At 41.7% G+C, this 19,915-nt stretch overlaps 1 protein-coding gene across 8 annotated transcripts in view; it reads left to right on the plus strand.

Annotated features, from left to right (window-relative positions):
• Positions 1-19,915, plus strand: part of UNC13A (unc-13 homolog A) — a 667,493-nt gene that overhangs the window by 212,567 nt on the left and 435,011 nt on the right. For all 8 annotated transcript variants that reach the window (XM_075863594.1, XM_075863599.1, XM_075863597.1 and 5 more), the window contains 2 exons: positions 13,419-13,473; positions 16,436-16,471. In XM_075863594.1, coding sequence (XP_075719709.1) covers positions 13,419-13,473; positions 16,436-16,471 — 91 coding nt within the window. The remainder of the gene's footprint in view (positions 1-13,418; positions 13,474-16,435; positions 16,472-19,915) is intronic.

Genomic DNA, 19,915 nt, shown 5'->3' on the forward strand with positions numbered 1-19,915 from the left:
GTAAAGCAATTTCCTCCGATTATGGCAATACCCCATTTGTGGTCATAAACTGCTGTTTGGACACACGGCAGGGCTCAGAAGGGAAGGAGCAGCATTTGGCTTTTGGAGTGCAGATTTTGCTGGATTGGTTTCTGGTCTCTATGTCGCATTTGCAAAGCCCCTGTGGGACCAAAACAGTTGAAATCCCCCAGAAGTGACCCCATTTTGGAAACTACACCCCTTAAGGTATTCACCTAGGGGTGTAGTGAGCATGTTAACCCCACAGGTGTTTTGCAGAATTTAGTGTACACTCGATGTTGCAGAGTGAAAATGAGATTTTTTTTGCATAGATATGCCAATATGTGCTGCCCAGCTTGTGCCACCATAACAAGACAGCTTTCTAATTATTATGCTGGGTTTCCCGGTTTTAGAAACACCCTACATGTGGCCCTAATCTTTTGCCTGGACATTCAACAAGGCTTAGGAGTGAAAGAGTACCATGAGAAGTTGAGGCCTAATTTGGCATTTACAAAGTATTGGTTCACAATTGCAGAGGCTGTGATGAGAAATATTAAAAGAAACCCCTGATAAGTGAACCCATTTTGGAAACTGCCCCCCTCAAGGCATTTATTAAGGGGTGTAGTGAGCATCTTCACCCCACAGGTCTTTTCCATAAAAGGATGGTGCAAAGTAAAAATTTTAATTTTTCCCGAGATACGCCATTTCAGTGGCAAATATGTCGTGCCCAGCTTGTGCCACTGGAGACACACACCCCAAAAATTATTAAAAGGGTTCTCCCTGGTTTGGCGATGCAATATAGACTGGGAAGAACTAATGTCAAATAATGGGACAAATGATAAATGGGAGATTTTAAAATCTACTTTGGGTAATTATAGTGCAAAATTTATTCCTATAGGTAACAAGTATAAACGACTAAAATTAAACCCCACATGGCTTACATCTTCTGTAGGAAGGGCAATACATGACAAAAGAAGGGCATTTGAAAAATACAAATCTGAGGGTACAGCTGTAGCTTTTGTAAATTATAAAGAGCTTAATAAAATTTGTAAAAAGGTAATAACATCAGCAAAAATACAAAATGAAAGGCAGGTGGCCAAGGATAGTAAAACAAATCCCCAAAAATTCCTCAAGTATATAAATGCAAAAAAGCCAAGGTCTGAACATGTAGGACCCAGAGATAGTTGGTCACAGGGGATCAATAGAAGGCAGAGTTACTAAATGGGTTCTTCAGCTCTGTATATACAACAGAAGAAAGAGCAGCTGATGTAGCCAGTGCCAGTGCTGTTAATATATCAGTTGATATACTGAATTGGATGAATGTAGATATGGTCCAAGCTAAATTAAACTAAATAAATGTACACAAGGCCCCGTGACCAGATGGGTTACACCCTAGAGTTCTTAAAGAGCTTAGTTCAGTTATTTCTGTCCCCCTCTTCATAATATTTAGAGATTCTCTAGTGACTGGTATAGTGCCAAGGCACTGGTGCAGGGCAAATGTGGTGCCTATTTTCAAAAAGGGCTCTAGGTCTTCCCCGGGTAATTATAGACCAGTAAGCTTAACATCCATTGTGGGGAAAATGTTTGAGGGGCTATTGCGGGACTATATACAGAATTATGTGACAAAAAAAATAGTATTATAAGTGACAGCCAGCACGGTTTTACTAAGGACAGAAGCTGTCAAACCAACTTGATTTGTTTTTCTGAAGAGGTGAGCAGAAGCTTAGACAGAGGGGCCGTTGTGGATATAGTGTTTTCGGACTTTGCAAAGGCATTTGACACTGTCCTTTATAGACGTCTAATGCGTAAATTAAGGACTATCTATAGGTTTAGAAAGTATAGTTTGTAATTGGATTGAGAATTGGCTCAAGGACCGTATCCAGACAGTTGTGGTCAATGATTCCTACTCTGAATGGTCCCCGGTTATAAGTGGTGTACCCCAGGGTTCCGTGCTGGGTCCACTATTATTCAACTTATTTATTAATGATATTTTTGCGGATGACACCAAGCTATGTAGTAATGTTCAGTCTATGGAAGAAGTTTGTGAATTGCAAGCGGATTTAACCTCTTCAGGACACAGCCTGTTTTGGCCTTTTGGACGCAGGCAATTTTTTCAAATCTGACATGTGTCACTTTATGTGGTAATAACTCCGGAATGCTTTTACCTATCCAAGCGATTCTGAGATTGTTTTCTCGTGACAAATTGTACTTTACGTCTGTGAAAAAATTTGGTCGATAAATTCAATATTTATTTGTGAAAAACACCAAAATTTATAGAAAATTTGAATGTATCTGCTTGCAAAACAGATATTAATATCACACACAATAGTTACTAGTTAACCCCTTCCCGACATGTGCCGTACATGTACGGCGCTGTCGGGAGGTGCTTCCCGCAAAGCGCCGTATATGTACGGCGCAGTGATGGTGCGGGCTCAGGAGCAGAGCCGGCACCATCACCGCGGGGTGACAGCTGTATTATACAGCTGGCACCCTCCTGTAACTGCCAGGACCGGAGCTACTGTCCGATCCGGCAGATTAACCCCTCAGATGCTGCGCTCAATAGATTGCATCACTGGGTTGCTGTGGCAATCGGACGCCAGAAAATGGCGTCCGAGTCTGCCTTGTACGGGAGCCGATGAGGACCCGCCTGCAGCGTGTCCTCATAGGCTTGCTGTCAGTGAATAACTGACAGCGCTAATACACTGCACTACGTATGTAGTGCAGTGTATTAGAGTAGCGATCGGGGCATCAGGCCCTCATGTCCCCTAGTGGGACAAGTCAGAAAAGAAAAAAAAAGATAATAAAAATGTGGTAAAACAATAAAAACACACACATTTCAAATAAAAATAAAGCTAAACTGACTTTTTTCCCATAGTAAGTCTTTTATTATGGGAAATACCGTAAAAATTAAAAAAAACTATACATAATTGGTATCGCCGCGTCCGTAACGACCCAAACTACAAAACTATTATGTAATTTATCCCGCACGGTGAACGCCGTAAAAAAAAAACATGAAAAACAACGCCAGAATCTTTGTTTTTAGGTCACATTTCCTTCCAAAGAATGCTATAAAAAGTGATCAAAAAGTCACATTTACTCCAAAATAGTACTAATAAAAAATGACAATCCATCCGCAAAAAATAATCCCTGACACCGCTTTGTGCACACAAAAATAAAAAATTTATGGGTCTTAGAATATGGCGACACAGAAAACAAATGATTTTATAAAAAAAGTGATTTTATTGTGCAAAAGCTGCAATACATAAAAAAAAAATATAAATTTGGTATCGCCGTAATCGTATCGACCCGCAGAATAAATCTAACATGTCATTTAGGGCGCACTGTGGATGCCGATAAAAAAATAAATAAAAAACTATTCCAGAATTGCTTGTTTTTGGTAATTTCCTTTACCAAAAAATGAAATAAAAAGTGATCAAAAAGTCGTATGTGTTCTAAAATGGTACCAATAAAATCTACAGCCCGTCTCACAAAAAAAAAGCCCGCACACCACTCAATCAACTGAAAAACAAAAAAGTTACGGCACTAGTAATGCGGTGATGAAAAACATCTCAATGCGCAGGCCGGAGGGGAACATTCCTTCAGTTTCAGGGCCCTAGTATTTAGGAACTAGGAAAGGGAATGGACACAGCACATCCGCTGGAAGCGAGGGCGCCCGTATTATACCAGCGCAAAACTTTCCCAACAATATTTCCCAAACTACGAAGGAGAAAAAGTCCCCAAAAGGTGCAGAGCGTTACAAAAGGGGGATAAGAAAGAGAACCATTTATCAGTGTGACACCGGCCTGCGCATAACGGATTGCTTCACAGCGTACCACACATCTATGGATAATTGCATTATTTACCCCATTATTATACCCTCTTATTATGCCCTGATGTTCTCCACACAGATTACATATACTCTGATGTACTCCGCACAGATTACATATACCCTGATGTTCTCCGTACAGATTACATATACCCTGATGTACTCCTCACATATTACATATACCCTGATGTACTCCGCACAGATTACATATACCCTGATGTTCTCCGCAGATTACATATATCCTGATGTACTCCGCACAGATTACATATACCCTGATGTACTCTGCACATATTACATATACCCTGATGTACTCCGCACAGATTACATATACCCTGATGTTCTCCGCACAGATTACATATGCCACCACATTATAAACGGAAATACCAGCAAAACTCAAACAAAACTACCAAGCAAAATCCATGCTCAAAATGGCGGTCTTTCCCTTCTTAGCCCTACAGTGTGCTCAAACAGCAATTTATGGCCACAAGTAAGGCGGGAGAACCCGCTTAACAATTTATGGGGTAAGATTCTCTAGGGGCACAACATATTGTGCGGTGAATGGGCAGATCAGTGGAAAAATTGCAATTTTCACTTTGCACAATCCACTGCGTATTCATTTCTGAAAAACACCTGTGGAGTCTAAATTCTCACTACACCCCTTGATAAATGCCTTTAGGGGTGTAGTTTCTAAAACGGGGTCACTTTTGTTTGGTACATCAGGGGTTTTGCAAATGCAACATGGCGTCCGCAAACCATTCCAGAAAAATCTATGCTCCAAAAGATAAATACCGCTCCTTTTCTTCTGAATGCTCCCATATACGTAAACAGCTGATTATAACCACATATGGGGTGTTACCGTACTCGGGAGAAATTACTTTACAAATGTTGGGGTGCTTTTTCTTCTCTATTCCTTGTAAAAATGAAAAATGTTGATCTAAAACTACATCTTGTTGGAAAAAAAAAATATTTTTCATTTTCATAGCTTAATTCTAATTAATTCAGCAAAAAACCTTTGGGATCAAAATTTTCACTATACCCCTAGATGATTCCTCAGGGGGTGCAGTTTCCCAAATGGAGTCAATTTTGGGGTGTTTCCACTGTACTAGTACTACAGGGGCTCAGCAAATGTGACATGGCGCCCAGACACTATCCAAAATCCAAATGGTGCTAGTTCCATTCTGTGTCCAAAAAGATGTTTGTGTTACTCGGGAGAAGTTGCTTTACTAATTTTATGGTGCTTTTTCTCCTTCAGTCCTTGTGGAAATGAAAAAAAAATACCTAAACCTACATTTTATTTGAAAAAAATGTAGATTTTCATTTTTACGGCCTACTTTCAATAAGTTCTGTAAAACACCTGTGGGGTCAAACTGCTCACTGTACCCCTAGATAATTTCCTCATGGGGTGTAGTTTCCAAAATGGGGTCACTTGTTGGGGGTTTCCACTGTTTTGTCCCCTAGGGGGCTTTGCAAATGTGACATGGCCTCCGCAAACCATTCCTGCTAAATTTGAGCTCCAAGAGCCAAATGGCGCTCTTTCCCTTCTAAGCCCTGCCGTGTGTCCAAACAGCCGTTTATTACCACATGTGGGGTATAGTTTTACTCGGGAGAAATTTCTTTACAAATTTTATGGTGCTTTTTCTCCTTTAGTCCTTGTGGAAATGAAAAAAATTTAGCTAAACCTACATTTTATTTGAAAAAATGTAGATTTTCATTTTCATGGCCTAGTTCCAAAAATGTTTGCAAAAAAACTGGCCGGTCAAAATGCTTGCTACACCCCTAGATAAATTCCTCGAGGGGTATAGTTTCCAAAATGGGGTCACTTGTTGGGGGTTTCCACTGTTTTGTCCCCTAGGGGGCTTTGCAAATGCAACATGGCCTCCGCAAACCATTCCTGCTAAATTTGAGCTCCAAGAGCCAAATGGCGCTCTTTCCATTCTAAGCCCTACCGTGTGTCCAAACAACCGTTTATTACCACATGTGGGGTATTGTTTTACTCGGGAGAAATTGCTCTACAAATGTTGTGGTGCTTTTTCTACTTTAGTTCTTTTGGAAATGAAAAAAAATTAGCTAAACCTACATTTTATTTGAAAAAATGTAGATTTTCATTTTCATGGCCTAGTTCCAAAAATGTTTGCAAAAAAACTGTCCGGTGAAAATGCTTGCTACACCCCTAGATAAATTCCTCGAGGGGTGTAGTTTCTTAAATGGGGTCACTTTTGGGGGGTTTCCACTGTTTTAGTTCCACAAGACCTGTTCAAAGCTGACATGGTGCCTAAAATATATTCTAATAAAAAGGAGACCCAAAATCCACCAGGTGCTCCTTTGCTTCTGAGGCCGGTGCTTCAGTACAGTAGCACACTACAGCCACATGTGGGATATTTCCTAAAACTGCAGAACCTGGGCAATAAATATTGAGTTGCATTTCTTGGGTAAAACATTCTGTGGTACAAAAAAAATGGATTCAAAATGAATTTCTGGAAAAAAATAATGAACTTTGTAAATTTCACCTCTACTTTGCCTTAATTCCTGCGCAATGTCTAAAGGGTTAAGAAACTTTCTAAATGCTGTTTTGAATACTTTGAGGGGTGCAGTTTTTAAAATGGGGTGACTTATTGGGGGTTTCTAATATCTAAGGACCTCAAAGCTACTTCACAACTGAACTGGCCCCTGTAAAAATAGCATTTTTAAATTTTCTTGAAAATGTGAGAAATTTCTGCTAAAGTTCTAAGCCTTGTAACGTCCTAGAAAAATAAAATTATGTTCAAAAAACGATGCCAATCTAAAGTAGACATATGGGGGATGTTAGTTAGCAACATTTTTGTGTGGTATAACTGCCTGTCTTACAAGCAGATACATTTAAATTGAGAAAAATGCTAATTTTTGCAATTTTTCGCAAAATTTTGGTGTTTTTCACAATTAAATACTGAATGTATCGGTCAAATTTTGGCAGAAACATAAAGTCCAATGTGTCACGAGAAAACAATCTCAGAATCACTTGGATAGGTAAAAGCATTCCGGAGTTATTACCACATAAAGTGAAACATGTCAGATTTGAAAAATGAGGCTCTGTCAGGAAGGTCAAAAGCGGCCAAAGAGGGAAGGGGTTAACATCCCCCATATGTCTACTTTATGTTGGCATAGTTTTTTGAACATCCTTTTATTTTTCTAGGATATTACAAGGCTTAGATCTTTAGCAGCAATTTCTCACATTTTCAAGAAATTTCCAAAACCTATTTTTTCATGGACCAGTTCAGTTCTGAAGTGGCTTTGAGGGCCGTATATATTAGAAACTCCCCATAATTCACCCCATTTTAAAAACTTCACCCCTCAAAGTATTCAAAACAGCATTCAGGAAGTTTCTTAACCCTTTAGGCATTTCACAGGAATTAAAGCAAAGTAGAGGTGTAATTTACAAATGTAATTTTTTTTTGCAGAAATTCATTTGTAATAGAAAAATTTCTGTAACACAGAAGGTTTTACCAGAGAAACCCAACTCAATATTTATTGCCCAGATTCTGCAGTATTTAGAAATATCCCACATGTGGCCCTAGTGTCCCAATGGACTGAAACACAGGTCTCAGAAGCAAAGGAGCACCTAGTGGATTTTGATGCCCCCTTTTTATTACAATATATTTTAGGCTCCATGTCTGGTTTGAAGAGGTCTTGTGGTACCTAAACAGTGGAAACCCCCAAAAAGTGACCCCATTTTGGAAACTACACCCCTCAAGGAATTTATCTAGTTTTATAGTGAGCATTTTAACCCCACAGGTTTTTTGCTGAATTTATTGGCGTTAGTCTGTGAAAATGAAAATCTACATTTCTTCTGAAGAAACATAGACATTTTTTAATTTTTGCAAGGAATAAAGGCGAAAAAGCGCCCCAACATTTGTAAAGAAATTTATCCTGATTACGGCAATTTATCCTGATTACGGAAGGAGCGCCATTTGGGTTTTGGAGCTCAAATTTTGCTATAATGGTTTTCGGTGCCATGTCCTATTTGCAACGCCCTGGAGGGACCAAAACAGCAGAAACCCCCCAAAAGTGACCCCATTCACTATCAGAATCCAGGAGAGCAAATGCCTCTTAAATAACTTGCGTGCCATTTTTTACGTATTTTTTTTTTTACTTATTTTTTGTAACAGTTTTAATAAAAGTAACAAAGAAAAAGTCCACTAATCCATTGATCAATAAATGTATGAACAACCCTAAGGGCGGGTTCACACATGGCGGAATTCCACTTAAATTCCGCTGCGGACACTCCGCAGCGTTAATCCGCAGCGGAGCCGTTTCTCCATTGACTTTCACTTTAAATTAGCAGTGTTCGTTTACACGATGCGTACAATTCCGCTGCGGAGCATAGGCTGCGGAGCGGAATTTGGTGTCCGCAGCATGCTCTGTCTGTTGCGGAGCAGTGGCGGACTCATGGCGGAATTTCTCCATTGACTTCAATGGAGATTCAAAGTTCCGCAATGAAGTCCGCAGCTGTCATGCACATGTCATGTGTGCTGCGGATACGTCTTGCTTTTTTAACTTGACATTTCTTCATTCTGGCTGGACCTATGTATTTCTAGGTCTACAGCCAGACTGAGGAAGTCAATGGGGCTCCCGTAATGACGGGAGCGTTGCTAGGAGACGTCTGTAAATAGTCACTGTCCAGGGTGCTGAAAGAGTTAAGCGATCGGCAGTAACTGTTTCTGCACCCGGGACAGTGACTACCGATCCCAATATACATGTATCTGTAAAAAAACATATAAGTTCATACTTACCGAGAACTCCCTGCGTCTGTCTCCAGTCCGGCCTCCCAGGATGACGTTTCAGTGTAAGTGACGGCTGCAGCCAATCACAGGCCAAGCACAGGCTGCAGCGGTCACATGGACTGGCGCGTCATCCAGGGAGGTCGGGCTGGATGCCGAAAGAGGGACGCGTCACCAAGACAACGGCCGGTAAGTATGAAAATCGTTTCCTTTCACTAGGGAAAGTGCTGTCCCTTCTCTCTATCCTGCACTGATAGGGAGAAGAGAAGCACTTTTCCCGCAGTCTGCAGCAGCTAGTCCGCATCAATGTACTGCACATTTTGTGCAGATCCGCTGCAGAATCTGCAACGCAGATTCTGTGCGGCATCGATGCGGACAGTTGCGGAGGAATTCCGCCATGTGTGGTCATGCCCTAAGGCCCTGTTCACACGGAGTTTTTTTTACGAGTTTTTCGGCGCGGAAACTGCTCCGCAAAACTCGTCAAAAACCGCCCGAAAATGTCTCCCATTGATTTCAATGGGAGTTTGACGCGCTTTTTTGCCGTGAGCAAAAAAAACGCATCACGGTAAAAAGAAGCGACATGACCTATCTTGAGGCGGTTTCCGCCTCCAAAACCCCATTTCAATCAGTCAGGAGGGTAAAAAAAACACCTCGACGAGTGTTTTGACGAGTTTTTGGCAAACCACTGTGCAAAAAACGTCTGGAGCAGTTTTTGCAGGAGGAATTTTCCTCCTGCTAAAAACTCCGTGTGAACAAAGCCTAACAATGAATCAATGTATTTAGAATTTACAGACGTCTAAAATATATGAAGAGATTTATATAAGTATATGTGTGTATACGTATATATTACACGTACGTATATATCTATATGATGATATAGATATATAACATCCCTAATTATTAATTTTTAGTATTGACAAATTTCAAATATATGTCTATATATAATATATATTACGTGTGTGTATATATATATATATATATATATATATATATATATATATATATATATATATATAATATAGACGTGTATGTTTGTTTGTATATATATATATATATATATATATACACACATACACACACACAGTATATAAATATACTCGGCACAGCTTCTTCTCCCCCACTGTCTCAGAACGATCTGACAGGGAGGGAGGAGAAACATTGTAACAAACAGCACGAGAAAATTGCAGTCGCTCTGACTGGGGATTCCGCTACTAGAGGGAGTCCCTGACGTCCCTGTCCATATATGGACAGGGATGTCAGGGGTGCTCTTGGACCGGAAACCTGGTTAGAGCGTTGCCGATACTCTGCCCGGGATTCCGCTCCTGTTGAAGATAGTGCCACCCACGCCCCCTGTATATAGTGCCATCCACACCCCGCTGTAGATAGCACCAACCACACCCCCCTGTAGATAGTGCCACCCATTCCCCCCATGTAGATAGCTCCATCGGCGCTCCCTCTAGGAGTCGAATACCCAGACAGAGCTTCGGCCACGCTGTTGCCGAGGATTCCGCTTCAGGAGGGGGCCCCTGACATCGCTGTCCATATATGGACAGTGACGTCAGGGGCTTCCCCTAGGGGTGGAATCCTTGGCCACAGCATGGCGGATGTTCTGCCTGGGGATCCCCGGTCTACAGGGGGCTGTGTGGCGCTATCTACTGGGGACGTGTGTGGCGCTATCTACAGAGGGCTGTGTGGCGCTATCTACAGGGGGGCTGTGTGTGGCGCTATCTACAGTGGTCTGTGTGGCAGTATCTAGAGGGGGTTGTGTGGTGCTATCTACATGGGGCTGTGTGGTGCTATCTGCAGGGGCTGTGTTGCGCTATCTTCAGGGGCTGTGTGGCGCTATCTACAGGGGGCTGTGTTGCGCTATCTTCAGGGGCTGTGTGGCGCTGTCTACAGGGGGCTGTGTGGCGCTATCTACAGGAGATGTGTGTGGCACTATCTACAGAGGGCTGTCTGGCGCTATCTACAGGGGGCTGTGTGTAGCGCTATCTAGAGTGGTCTGTGTGGCAGTATCTACAGGGGGCTGTTTGGCAGTATCTACAGGGAGCTGTTTGGCAGCATCTACAGGGGGCACTGTGGCATTATCTACAGAGGGCAATGTGGCATTATCTACAGAGGGTGATGTGTGGCACTATCTAAAGAGGGCACTGTGCCATTATCTGCAAATGAAATTCATCCATTTTTAAAACGGACAGTAAAAAACAGATGCAAAACAGGTCACAATTGCCTGTCAAAAACAGAAACACGGACACGGAACAGATGCAAAACGTCCGACAAACACAGACCAAGACGGATATTTTTAATGGCCGACACCCATACCCTGGCGTGTGGATAGAAACAACAGCAATCCTGGCATGGTATGGGGTGGGTAAAAGATGCGGAGTGGGATTGGGTGAAATTAGGGCTAGTGTTTGGTGACTTTGCAGGTTCACAAGGCTTTTTCGAAGATCCAATCTAAGGTGAGTTGCCTTTTGGGCTCTCCCTCTCGGCTCCGGCCTCGGCGCTGCACTGAATATGACACACGTGACATTACAGTGTGTGCGTTAGACTTCAGTTTAGCGGCAGAGCAGAGACGGAGAGCCCTGTCATGCCAGGATCACGTCAGAAGTTTTGTGAAATGACAAGTACACAACATGTATCTAATCTATAATGTATCCAATCTATAACAAACTATGCACCACAAAATTTAGACGTTTTCAGACCCTAGACTACTAGACTACTTTTTTAGTGGACCATTGTGGTAAAAACTGATGTTAAAAACGGATAGTAAAAACTAATGACAATTAACAACAACCGATAGTTTGAGAAAAAGCCTGATGGCAACTGATACAGTTTTGCATCAGTTTTTGCATCAGTTGTAATCTCTGAGAGACAAAAAACTGATGCTGATGCAACTGATATATGTGAACGCACTCTTGAGGCTTCTGGCATTGGTATAAATGCACTTTATATCTTTATCTGTATCACTTTTCTTGTTATTCCTATTAACTGTACTAACCCATTCCTCTATTCCACCCCATGTTCATTTCTCAGCCCCAGATCACTAGCTGCGCTGTCCTCCCCTCCTATACAGTAATTGTCCTCCCTATTTGCTACTTTAAACACTCCTCCAACCTTCTAGCCATCTTTTCCCTCAACACAACTGCACCCTCCCCATTTAGGTGCAGCCCATCCCAACCGTAGAGTCTGTAGCCAACAGAGAAGTCGGCCCAGTCTTCCAAGAAACCAAAACGTTTTATTCTATACCAATTCTTTAGCCGTCCCTAATCTCCTGCTGTCTCTTTGGTGGGGTACAGGTAGTATTTTTGAAAATACCACTTTTGAGGTGCTTGCCCTGAGCTTGTTACCCATGTCCCTGAAATCATGCTTTAGGACCTTTAAACTACCCATAACTTTGTCATTTGTGCCAATGTGCACCATGACCGCTAAGTCTTCACCAGCCCCTACCAATAATCTGTGAACCCGATCCGCGATATGCCAAACCCGAGCACTCGTAAGACGGCAAACTGTTTCGTATTCCTGGTCTTTGTGACAGATTCCCCTAATAATAGAGTCTCCCACTACCAGGACCTGTTTTGCCTTTCCTATGGTCCCATTCTCCTCCATACTGGAGCAGACATTCCTCTGGTTGATAGAGAAGGTGTCTAGCTGCAGAAACAACTTTTGTAATTGACTTTTAATTGAATAATAATGCACTGCTTCACTTCTTTAGCTTCTATTTATCACGATACAGAGAAGCAGCAGAAAGCTTCTCCGAGCCTAATCAGTCAGTGAGTGTTTTTATCCCCAAATACATGAATAAAATAAAATAAAAGACCCCAAAGGTGTCTATAGCCTTTAAGGGCTAAAAAGGGTTCTATGGCTTTTTAAAATATGGCTTTAAAGGGAGTCTGTCACCAGAAATTGGCCTATCGAAGCAGCAGTACAGTAATATAGTGTAGCCTCACCTGAATATAACACTGTTTTCATTTTTCAAGTAAGTGGCTCCATTGCAGCGATAATAACTTTATTCTTTATATGCAAATGAGCTTTTTGGAGTAATGAAGTCACCGTTGCTCCAAACAGCTCTACCTTCTATCCTCAGTGCGTCCCCGACTCCCTTTCTGCTTTGATTGACAGGGCCGGGCAGCGTTTGAATCACGCTCAGGTGAATACGGGGACAGGTGTGATCACGGCTTCTACTCTGCCTGGCCCTGTCATTTAAAGAAGGAAGAGAGGGAGGGATGGACTGGGGATAGAAGGTAGAGCTGTTTGGAGCAACAGTGATGCCCGCATTACTCCAAAAAGCTCATTTGCATATGAAGAATAAAGTTATTGTCGCTGCAACGGAGCCACTCATTTGAAAAATTAAAACAGCGTTATATTAAGTTGAGGCTACTATCATAAATGAAAGTAAATTTGTTGGGCCGCAGGTGGCCCCGCCACTCTCAGTAAACCCCACCCATTTTTGTTGAAAATTCGTATGAGTGGTGTAAAAAAAGAAAAAAAGGGCAAAATTCATATTTTATTCATAATGCAGCCTTTCTACACCAAAAAAACGGACATAATGTAGATTAATTAATACATTTCCCCCTCACAGATCTCTGTTAACATCAAGTCTCCAAGTGCTGATCTCTTAGACAATGGCAATAGGCAATGGGAGACTGAAAACAAACGTTCTTTCATGGACATAGTGTTGTATGAATGCATCCCTTCTATAAACAACCAAAAAACCTCTTTAAACCATTTAATAATACATTTATTTATTGTATACTAAAGAACTTGTAGTCATTCGTAAGAAATTCGCCATCACAATACCTTCTGATAAGTAGAATTAACAAGATATTTCTCACCTCCAGTTTGTGTTTCGAGAAGAGGAAGAAAATCCACTACCGGTCCATGGTTCTCAGTGCTGTATGTATAACTTTTTAACCTACTTATATTTTCATATATAACCTATAGTACATTTTGTTTGATTTCTGTTGATTCTGTCAGGAGAATGTCTTTTGAGAGTTTTGCACTTGATAATTGCTTTATTAGTCTATGTATCTATATATAGCTCCTAATGGAAGCGTAGAGCATTGACATTTTTGAACAATACCTTACCTCCTATAATAATTAAAGGGGTTGTCCTCTATGGGCGGTACCTTTTTCTTAAAAAGGTCCCTTGAGAAAAAGATGATAATAGGGTGTCCCACTACTGGAACCCCCAGCAGTCTGCAGCAAATTTTTGGGGAACCCTTCAGTACCCCTTCAGCGCTACCACAGAAATGAAACATCGCAAATTTCCCATTGAAGTCAATGGGCTGTCCATCTAATGCATGGACATGACGGGTCCTCCAGAGTGAGAAATGCTCTTTGTAGTCATTCTCCATTCTTGCTAATAGGTGAGGGATCTGAACAGGGTATCCCCTCTATTAAACTATAATTTTCTAAGGTTACATTCACACAACAGGGAAACAATGTAGAACGATGTAGTTCTATGGCTGTATTCACACGGCCATTTTTTGAATGACCCGTGAACACTGACCATGAAAAAATAGGTCAAGTCCTATTTTTGGCCGTTTTCACGGCCAGACGGACCCCATAGGACTCAATGGATCAGTTTTTAACGGCCCTTTTTCAGTAATCAATCCTTGTGATGGTCATTAAAAACTGATCTTGGCCTTCACAAGAAGGCACCTGGGCACAGCCCTACTTTAAGCGCTGAGCCCGGGGAAGCCCTTTGACGTCACTGTCCATATACGGACAGTGATGTCATGACTTTCAACTATACACCGTGTTCCAAATTATTATGCACATTGGATTTAAGTGTCATAAACATTTAATTATTAGTTTTTCAATGAAACTCATGGATGGTATTGTGTCTTAGGGCTCTTTGGATCATTGTAATCAATCTCAGACACCTGTGATAATTAGTTTTCCAGGTGTGCCCAATCAAAGGAAAACTACTTAAGAAGGACGTTCCACATTATTAAGCAGGCCACAGGTTTCAAGCAATATGGGAAAGAAAAGGGATCTCTCTGCTGCCGAAAAGCGTGAAATAGTGCAATACCTTGGACAAGGTATGAAAACATTGGATATTTCAAGAAAACTTAGGCGTGATCATCGTACTTTGAAAAGATTTGTGGCTGATTCAGAGCACAGATGGGCTCATTCAGATAAAGGCATAATGAGGAAGGTTTCTGCCAGACAAATTAATAGGATTAGGAGAGCAGCTGCTAAAATGCCATTGCAAAGCAGCAAACAGGTATTTGAAGTCGCTGGTGCCTCTGGAGTCCCGCGAACCTCAAGGTGTAGGATCCTCCAGAGGTTTGCAAGTGTGCATATAGCTATTATTCGGCCACCCCTAAACAATGCTCACAAGCAGAAACGGTTGCAGTGGGCTCAGAAATACATGACGACTAATTTTCAAACCGTGTTGTTTACTGATGAGTGCCGTGCAAAGCTGGATGGTCCAGATGGATGGAGTAGTGGATGGTTGGTGAATGGCCACCATGTCCCAACAAGGCTGTGACGTCAGCAAGGAGGTGGCGGAGTCATGTTTTGGGCTGGAATCATGGGGAGAGAGCTGGTAGGCCCCTTTAGGGTCCCTGACGGTGTGAAAATGACCTCTGCAAAGTAGGTAGAGTTTATGACTGACCACTTTCTTCCGTGGTACAAAAAGAAGAACCGTGCCTTCCGTAGCAAAATTATCTTCATGCATGACAATGCACCATCTCATGCTGCAAAGAATACCTCTGTGTCATTGGCTGCTATGGGCATAAAAGGAGAGAAACTCATGGTGTGGCCCCCATGTTCCCCTGACCTCAACCCTATTGAGAACCTTTGGAGCATCCTCAAGCAAAATATCTATGAGGGTGGGAGGCAGTTCAGATCAAAACAGAAGCTCTGGAAGGCTATTCTGACATCCTGCAAAGATATTCAGGCAGAAACTGTCCAAATACTCACAAACTCAATGGATGCAAGAATTGTGAAGGTGATATCAAAGAAGGGGTCCTATGTTAACATGTAACTTGGCCTGCTAAGTTTTTTTTTATTGAAAGAGCTTTTGATTTCTGTAAATATAACCTCCTGATGCTGCAAATTCAACAAATGACCATTTTAGTTCTCTTTACAACCTTTAAAATGTTTTGATCTCTGTTGTGTGATTAAGGCCTAAACCATATAACCTCTTTAACTGAATCATCAGTTTTGTAGCTAGAGCGTTTTGTTGAACTATTGTTTCTGCAAAACATTAAGGGTATGTTCACACGGGCTATTGTCGGCCGTTTTTGGCTGAAAATACAGCTGAACGCCTCCAAACATCTGCCCATTTATTTCAATGGGAAAAACTGTGTTGTTAAAAACGGCCACGTAAAAAAACCGCCTGCAAAAAAGAAGTGCATGTCATTGACTCTATAGAAAAACAGCTCCAAAAACGGCCGTAAAAAACGCCGCAAAAAAGCGATTTGCTAAAAAAAACGGCTCAAGATCAGGAACTGTTTTCCCTTGAAAACAGCTCCGTATTTTCAGAAGTTTTTGGTTAAGCGTGTGAACATACCCTTATTGTGAATCGTTTTTGAATATTTTCACACTTCTTATTTAGTAACAATAGACATGTGCACTAATATGATTATGTCCACGAAATACTGGCTATATGACATGTTACATTAGATGGTATCATTGTATTTGCCCATAGTATATTCTAAAATATCTTTGCACACAGTGCTGCAAAAAACACAATAATATCTGAATAGTATGTTGAATTTGGTACTATACTTGTTGAGTAGTGAGATGAATATCTAAAATATATTATTTATTTCCATGTCAGTAAAAACTGATATTCTGCATTTGATGAACACTATTTATCTCATAGATTCATTATTTTATTCAGGTAACTGGAATTACTTTGGCTGGGGAGAGCAGCACAGTAAGTATAACAATAAACAGGGTACTCTGCATGCTGTGCTATTCTTTCCTGTTAAAATAATGTACAACCCCATTTCTGCTTTTCAGCTTAAATCTCTACGGGGTAAAGGATTGCATAATTGATGCTAAAATGCATGTTATACAATTCCTTTGTGCTAAAATAGCATATGGTATTTTAGTGAAAACGAGAACCAGCTGAAAGTGCATGCAGAATTGTTTTTTTTCTGATCAATAATGTGCTCTAGCTCCAAATATTAGTGTAAGCTTCTTGCTTGTTTGAGTCATTCCACCTCTTTCTATCTTGATATTATGGATTGTATTTCTCATAACCGAAGATACAGATATTACAATGTGTTTACTAGAGCTTGCGACACAGACAAGATTTCCACATTTCCTACTTAAGTGTGGGTTTGCTTTAACAATACTTGTAATAGTTAGCTGGTAAATCTTAAAATAAAATGTAATATAATGTATTTCTTGCCCTCAGTAGTCCAAAACACCCCCTAAGGGCATGGCCCCACGTGGCATATTTCTTCCGCAACTGTCCGCATCAATGCCGCACAGAATCTGATTCTGTTGCGGATCTGCCCAAAATGTGCAGTAAATTGATGCGGACTGGCCGTTGCGTATTGAGGTGAAAGTACTTCCCTTCTCTCTATCAGTGCAGGATAGAGAGAAGGGACAGCACTTTCCCTAGTGAAAGTAAAAGAATTTCATACTTACCGGCCGTTGTCTTGGTGACACGTCCCTCTTTCACCATCCAGCCCGACCTCCCTGGATGACGTGGCAGTCCATGTGACCGCTGCAGCCTTTGATTGGCTGCAGCCATCACTTAGACTGAAACGTCATCCTGGGAAGCCGGACTGGAGAAAGAAGCAGGGAGTTCTCTGAAAGTATGAACTTCTATTTTTTTTACAGGTTGATGTATATTGTGATCGGAAGTCACAGTCCAGGGTGCAGAAACAGTTACTGCCGATCGCTTAACTCTTTCAGCACCCTGGACAGTGACTATTTACTGATGTCGCCTAGCAACACTCCCATAATTACGGGTGCACACACGTAGTCACCCGTAATTATGGGTGCACACACGTAGTCACCCGTAATTATGGGTGCACACACGTAGTCACCCGTAATTACGGGAGCCCCATTGACTTCCTCAGTCTGGCTGTAGACCTAGAAATACATAGGTCCAGCCAGAATGAAGAAATGTCATGTTAAAAAACCAATACGCTCCGCAGCACACATAACCATGTACATGACATCTGCGGACTTCATTGCGGAATTTAGAATCTCCATTGAAGTCAATGGAGAACTTCCGCAATGAGTCCGCAACACGTCCGCAACATCCATTGTATGCTGCGGACACCAAATTCTGCACCGCAGCCTGAATTTTCTGCATCGTCTAAACGAACCCTACTAAAAAGCAGTGGAAGGCAATGGAGAAACGGGTCCGCTGCGGATTAATGCTGCGGAGTGTCCGCAGCGGAATTTCAGAGCAATTCCGCCACGTGGGGCTTTGCCCTAACTGTTAGGCTGGGTTCACACTGAGTTTTTTAAATTAGTTTTTTTACGCGGAAACCGCGCCGCAACACTCGTCAAAAACGGCCCGAAAATGCCTCCTATTGATTTCAATGGGAGGCGGAGGCGTCTTTTTCCCGCGAGCGGTAAAACCGTCTCGCGGGAGAAAGAAGGGACATGCCCTATCTTCGGGAGTTTAAGCCTCTGACCTCCCATTGACATCAATGGGAGGCAGACAAAGCGTATTTCGCGGAGTTTTATGCCCGCGGTGCGCAATGGCCGCGGGCAAAAAACGGAGCGGGAACCGCAGCGAAAATCGTCGTGCAGGGAGAGGAAAATCTGCCTCAAACTTCCAAACGGAATTTTGAGGCAGAATTTCCGCCTGCAAAAAACTCAGTGTGAAGCCAGCCTTACGGGGGGTACAATTGTTTTTACCTTATGTAAGATATGCAGTCACAGAAAAGTACAGATGTAGCCAAGTTTATCTTGACTGAAAACTTTCTGCAGTGTGATGTCACACAACAAAAGCCATTGAAAAGTCATTGAACAAGTCAAGGTAAAGTTTCTAGCCACTGTGTATATAATGTGTTAAGATGAAGATGGCTACATCTGTATGAACAATTTCATCAATTAGATATAGACATTACTTATACTTAGTGCTTAATATGCATATGTTTTCATAACTAGTGCTGTTGTAGTGTGTATAGTGTGATGCAGTCTTATTTTTCAACACTTTACTCCTGATGGCTGCACTTACCTGAGTGGAAGAGATCTTTAAGATGACTATGTCCAGCCTCCACAAGAACAATTTCTTTCTTATACAAAATATAATTCATGCACCACATTTAGAATAGTTGGAGAGATGAAGTTAAGATCTATTACTCAATTTGTGGTACTTTAACCCTTTCCCGTCGCTAATCTGACTATTTACATTGGGAAAAAGTTATTTAAAACTGGCGCCCGCTCAGAAGCCGAGCCGGGCGCCATAGCCGCTGGGTCTCTGTTTTGTTACACAGCAGGAACATCTCTGATCATAAGCATTTAACCCCTCAGAGACCGGGGTCAGATGTGACCACCGATATCTGATTTTTTTTTTTTTACTTTTGCTTTGTGGCCAGTGTGCTCCTATAGAAGCTGGGAGCCTTCTGAACGCTCCCAGGCGTGCTATAGGAATATTGCTATTGAGACATGCGTGTGGCAGTTCTCAATAGCAATGCACTGTTTTTGCCATAGACTGCAATACTGTGACATTGCAGTCGATGGCATAAGTAATTTAATGATTGCAGGTTCAAGACCCCTAGAGGGGCTAAAAAATAGTAACAAAAATTTTTGGGGGAAATATTACAAAAATATAAAAATTCAAATCACTCTAGATCACATGCACGTTTGCATTTTTTTAAAATGTACTAAAACATAACAAAAACTATATAAATTTGGTATCACCGTGATCCTACTGACTCGCAATAAGGCTGGGTTCACACAACCAATTTTCACACGTATTGGAGGCGTTTTACGCCTCGAAATACGTCTGAAAACAAGCCTCGAATACGTCGGCAAACATCTGCCCATTCATTTCAATGGGTTTGTCGATGTACTGTGCCGACGACCTGTAATTTTATGCGTCACTGTCAAAAGACGGCGCGTAAAATAACAGCCTCGTCAAAGAAGTGCAGGACACTTCTTGGGACCTAATTGGAGCCGTTTTTCATTGAATCCAATGAAGAACAGCTCCAAATTCCGTCCGTAATTGATGCATCGCAAAACGCGAGTACGAGCAATTCCGTCTGAAATGCAGGAGCTGTTTTCTCCTGAAAACAGCTCCGTAATTTCAGCCGTAATTGACGTTATTGTGTGCACATACCCTAAAGGTGACATGTCATTTTTCCAATTCCACCCTATTCTGAATTTTTTTCCAGCTTCCCAGTAC

Source organism: Rhinoderma darwinii, chromosome 1 (genome assembly GCF_050947455.1).
Source record: "Rhinoderma darwinii isolate aRhiDar2 chromosome 1, aRhiDar2.hap1, whole genome shotgun sequence".
Lineage (NCBI taxonomy): Eukaryota > Metazoa > Chordata > Amphibia > Anura > Rhinodermatidae > Rhinoderma > Rhinoderma darwinii.